The sequence below is a fragment of the Rhincodon typus genome, chromosome 10 (genome assembly GCF_021869965.1).
Source record: "Rhincodon typus isolate 14 chromosome 10, sRhiTyp1.1, whole genome shotgun sequence".
In the NCBI taxonomy this organism is placed as follows: domain Eukaryota; kingdom Metazoa; phylum Chordata; class Chondrichthyes; order Orectolobiformes; family Rhincodontidae; genus Rhincodon; species Rhincodon typus.
Window position 1 is genome coordinate 37,049,162 of NC_063341.1, and position 5,737 is coordinate 37,054,898.

General features: G+C 40.4%; 1 protein-coding gene across 1 annotated transcript; it reads right to left on the bottom strand.

Annotated features, from left to right (window-relative positions):
• Positions 1 to 3,479: 3,479 nt before the first annotated feature.
• On the bottom strand, positions 3,480 to 5,346 carry jun (Jun proto-oncogene, AP-1 transcription factor subunit). Its single transcript, XM_020525657.2, has one exon. The coding sequence runs from the start codon at positions 5,062 to 5,064 to the stop codon at positions 4,108 to 4,110; it is 957 nt and encodes a 318-aa protein (XP_020381246.1). The 5' UTR covers positions 5,065 to 5,346; the 3' UTR covers positions 3,480 to 4,107.
• Positions 5,347 to 5,737: the final 391 nt, after the last annotated feature.

Below are 5,737 nucleotides of genomic sequence, written 5' to 3' on the forward strand. Positions count from 1 at the left end.
TCCTACCTACTAACCTCATCCCGCCCCCTTGACCTGTCCGTCCTCCCGAGACTGACCTATCTCCTCCCTACCTCCCCACCTACACTCACCTTTACTGGCTCCATCCCCGCCTCTTTGACCTGTCTGTCTCCTCTCCACCTATCTTTTCCTCTATCCATCTTCTATCTGCCTCCCACTCTCTCCCTATTTATTTCAGAACCCCCTCCCCCTCCCCCATTTCTGAAAAAGGGTCTAGGCCTGAAACATCAGCCTTCCTGCTCCTCTGATGCTGCTTGGCCTGCTGTGTTCATCCAGCTCTACATCTAGGTTATAAGGGGATGGGTCTGGGTGGGATGCTCCAAGCATCAGTGTGGACTTGTTGGGCTGAAGGGCCTGTATCCGCACTATAGGGATTCTATGTCTCAGCTCACACTGTTACTGTATAAAAGCAGAATAAGTGTGTACTTTGGAACCTACCTGATTTGTTTTAGTGCAAGTGTGATCAATTTGTTATAGTCAATAAGTATCTTAATCTCAAAAATTATATAAATTTTCACACTAATGATAGTAAAAAGGTAAATTTGATGAATATTTCAATGCTCTATTTAAAATGTTGATTTGGGTATAACTAATGAGAGGTTAAGTCAACATTTTAAAAATCAGTCCTTATAATACAAATTAATTTCTAATCCATTTACTAATTTGAACTCAGCATTATCCATTGCAAATTTTCACCACGTGCTGTATTTAAATGTGAATGTTTCGGACGGTCTCAACCATGGTATTAGGATTTTCTTTCTGGGCAGTATGCAAATATTAAAAACTCCATCGTATTAATTAGGGAATTTTCGGTCACATTTACAGCAAGACGATACATAAAAGCTTTGCCATGTCGGTGTCCTTTCAAAAGTAACAACTGGCACAACTATTCATCTGAAAACATGACATAGTTGCCCCTTGGGCTGTTTTCGGTGGATCAGGTAATACAGGTTGAGGGAGGTGCTGCCTCGCTTGACTGCAGCGTAGCTAGACCTCCCTCCTCTACCCCACCCCCACTGCAGGTGTGTTCGCAGTTTGTTGCTTTGTGATTGTCAGATTGCACCCCTCCCCCCCGGCTGTCAATCAGAGCAGTCTGTGGGGCTGGGCTTCCGGGAAAGCCCCGCCCACCATTGACGGACCATCACCCCCCACCGACAGACACCCCCCGCTCTCGCCCACCTCCATTGTGACATCACTCTTCCGCAAGCTCAGACGCTGAGATCACCGCGTTTTCCATATTTGGCAATAGAACGCCCACGTTCCCGGGCGAGGCGTCTAACGTCAGCACGCCCCCGACACGCACGACCCGCGAGGTTACAAAGACGTGAATTACAAGCGCGCAAAGACCTTACAAGGGAATAACTCCCGGGTAGTCTAACGTGCTTTCCTGGCCTTTTTTTAAAAACTTAGACTTGTCTTCTTTTAATTATTGCAGCAAAAAGAAACAAATGAGGCTTAATAACTCCGGCTGTTCCTCCCCCTTCTCCACTTGTTGCTTGTACAGTAACAGGTCTGCGTTGGCAGCAACTTTTAGAAAAATCTCACAATGGGGAGGTCTGATTTTATAGCCAAGTTTTCGTGCCCGTTACAGATACCAGATTGGCTAGTTCTTTGAATCATAAAATTAATCTGAAATTTACAACAGGAGGGTTGGAAGTACTTTCTACCTTTAGAGGGTTTATGCAACTGTTTGATTTTTGTGGTTGTTTACACAGCTTCAGTGGCTGTTTAACTTGTTTAATGTTTATTTCAAATAAGTGGAGAGACCATGGGACTATTTGGTGCTAAGAGCTCTCAGCTGTTTTACTTCATACTGTATTTAAATTGTTTATAAACTTACATTTAAGAGTGTCCCTTCATTAAAACCTTAGTGTCCAATAATTGTTTGAATAAACAGTTAAATGCAATTGTACCTGATTTCAAAAGTCCGAACAAAACCGGCAAATCCCGTTTGAAAGGATACACAAGCTTTTAAATATATAAAAGTTACTGCTTCAGCAGTCAAGAATCAGCAATTAATGTCATTTACTTTGTGAATTCGAAATTTTGGTGCATGTTGTTTTATGCAGTTAACAAATTGTGTTTGTCATTTGTTCTAAATAAACATGGAATAATGCATCTTTAGTACTTTAATTGCGTTAACGGGGCTATACAAACGTGAGTTGTTGTTGTATACTTTTAACGTAGTTCAACGATTTTGAAGTCAATTTGTTTCAGCCTTTGCGTTTTATTATCTTGTATAGTAAAATGTTACAAATTGAATGTCTAGAAAGTTGAAACAATTCCTAATTCAATTTTATGGTGCATGCAATGACTAATGACTGTTATTTCAAAAGTTTTTTTAATTGAAATTTTGTATTTCAATTTGTTCCGGGCTTTTCTACTTTTTATTTACTTATCATGCAAGACTGACGACCATTCGAACTTGTGGTTGAGTTAATCGATATCCACAATCAACTGAAAATGCAATGCATTTACAAAAAATGACCCCTGTCAGTAATTCGCCGCGTTTTAAAGTCACCTTAAGTTACATAACTTGTACCATAGTTATTTAAGGACACGTATCCACTATTGCCCCCAATGAAGCGTATAATTCCCAGCAGAGTACTTCATAAGACTTCCCAGTCTTCACTAAGGATTCTAATTGTAAAGTATAGCACAATTTATGGTAAAACTATTTAGAGCCCAAGCTTATAATTTTAATAACCACACCTTCCTTTCTGAATTGCTTCTCTTAGATTTGGCAATATGCAGTCTTAACTATTTAATTTTCTGTTAGAAAGGATTTTAACACTTCATAAGAAACAAATATCGAACAAAAGGATCTCTATAGAGATTATTGATCTCTGGGATTGTAAATCTGAAGCACCTAGTTCATTTAAATTACAAACATAACGTTAAGACAAAATTGAGTTTTTCAAACTTCCAGTTTGTCTCCTGAAATCCATAGGCTAGACTTTAATTTGTTCCAAGTATTCAACATATGAAGATTTTATTCAGGTCATACATAATAATGTATGTAGGGTTATTTGGGTTTCTTATGTGACCTATTATGAAGAATTTAAAACTTTATAAATAACATTATTAATAGGACATTAGAACTTAAAAATAGTTTTTTGCTGTTGAGCAGTAAAGACATCGGCAATAAGACTTTAGCACCAAGTCATTGTGTACATTTAGACCCTTTGAAAAACAAAAGGTGAAACTGAAACGCCCAGTATTATTTTCGAATAGTGTTGTGAACTTTATAAGAAAATGTTTTCATTCTGAATATTCCGCATAGCAAGTTCAGAGTGAACACGTGAATTTCGCCTGTTTCAAGTTTGTCAGAAAAAGAAACTTGACCACAAAGGACAGTTCTGTACATCCTTGATGCTAGATATACTTTCACTCTTCAGTTAAGAGTTGCTGCAATATTACTGTGAACATTATATGCCAAGAAAATTGAGTACAAAATATACTTATCTTTTCAAATACTTTATTCATACATTCTTAAATATAATTGAACTTTTTCCAGAAGTTCTCAGAAACGGAACATAAAAAATTATATATTTTATTACAAATGGTAAACTTAGAGTCCTCCAAATCTCTTATTTACAAGAATAAATTGGGTTTTGCCCCAATAAGCAACATAAAAATAACTTACAAAGGCTATCGCTTGAAGCGGTTATGTTTTGTTGACAGAAATCATCTTTCATGAAACAAAACATAGTCTGTACATTTTTCAAGGCAAAACGTCCTCAAAAGCTTTAACCTCCCTTTATTCCCTCCCACGCCCTCCCCCACATTATACTACATCAGAAGCGATCTACTCTATCGCAGTTTTTAATTCTGTAATACTGGATGATCTTGAACTGCTTCGGTCCATGCAAGACTTGGTCATAGTAAAACAATGACTCGATATTTAGTTTTTTTGCCGCAAACAGCATTTCAGTCAGACTTTTTTTTACATCAAGCACAGTCCTCCACGTTTTCCTCCGTACATGCGCGCTCAGGGCGCAATCAGGACTTTTCTTCTGTCTTGATCTATTTAATTCAGTCCTCTTCTTTGCATTTGTTCACCAATAGTTCTCCACTAAAGTTCTTGAATCAAAATGTTTGCAGCTGCTGCGTTAGCATGAGTTGGCAGCCGCTGTTTACGTGATTCATAACTTTCTGCTTCAGCTGGGCAACCTGTTCTCGCAGCAGGTTTGCCGTGGACGCCAGTTCAGAGTTCTGCGCCTTTAAGGTTTTCACTTTATCTTCCAGCCTGGCAATTCTCTCCAGTTTCCTTTTACGGCACTTTGAGGCGGCGATGCGGTTTCTCATTCGCTTCCTCTCGGCCTTGATTCGTTCCTGAGATTCCATGTCAATAGGAGACAACGGCGGGGTCTCCCCGGGCATCTCGGGCACCGTCTGAGGTTCTTCCTTCAATGCCTGAAGTCTGGGATGCTGCACAGGCATTTGGTGGTTCATCGGATGATGCTGGGGTGCTGCATAGTTCATATTATTGGCGTTGTAGTTAGGCTGGGCGGTGATCGAGTTAGGGTTAAAATTGTTGAGATTAGCGTAGACCGGAGGCTCTTGGTGCAAATTTGAATTGTAAACAGTACTTGCACTGGGCAGAGAAGCAGAAACCGCGATCGCCGTATTTGCAGACGGAGTTGAACATGTCACGTTGGGCAGGATATTCTGTTTATGAAGTTCTTCAAGAGCTTTGACAAAGCCTTCAGCAAAACCCTCCTGTTCGTCCGTGACATTTCTCGGGCACAGGAACTGGGTCGGTGTTGGGGTGGTGGTGATCAGCCCATTGCTGGACTGAATTATAAGACGTTCAAGTTCAGGTGATGCGAGTTTGAGAAGTCCCACGTCCGGAGACGTTAATATACCTTCACTGTTCTTGTTCCTCAGATGGGGCTTCAAGTTGCTCGCTGGATCAGACAGGTTCAAAGTCATATTTTGTTTCAACATTTTCGCACTGTATCCATAACCACTATTTTCAGGCTGTGCAAAAGCTGCGTTGAGTGCATCGTCGTGGTAGAATGGCTGTTCCATCTTCGTAGACATAGAATACCGATGGAAGAAAACTCTTTGATACAAAAGTGTTTTAAAATAGATGTAGCAGAGTTCTTGAAGAGTTCGAATAAGTCTACACGGTTACCTGTTTAGCTCACAAATTCAATAATAAAAACGTAATTTGGGAAATCAGTTGATTTCTTTTCCCACTAATTTCTCCTGCTATAACAGTTTTCAGTAAGAATGCTACCAAACCAAAAGAAAAGTGTGCAAACTACCAAGTTCCTCCAGCTTGTTTCACACTCAGCTCTGAGCACTTGCAGCGTGAGTCCCAAGCTTATCTGCAACTGGTAATAGACCCGAAATAGCAATGAGGTCATCTCGGCTCCTTCCCATTGGCTGGCTATTACGTATGGGCGTTTTAGAATTTGCATGTCCGCTCGGTTTCCATAACAACGCCCCAGAAGATTCTAACTATCGCGGGGCATGACGGGCTGAGGTAATGCGGCGTGGAGCATCATGGGATGACGTCTTTATTTTGAAGATCCAGTTACCCGCTTAGGTGGAAGTCAGTGGAGTGGCGGGAAGTGTGCTGGGATTGATTTGTTGGCTTTCCCAGAATATTTTGTTTCACCCACTATCACTTGGGCTCATTTTATTTTTGTCCTCTAACTTGTTTTCTCACACCACCTCCACCCTGTTTGCAGTTATATACCGCGATGAT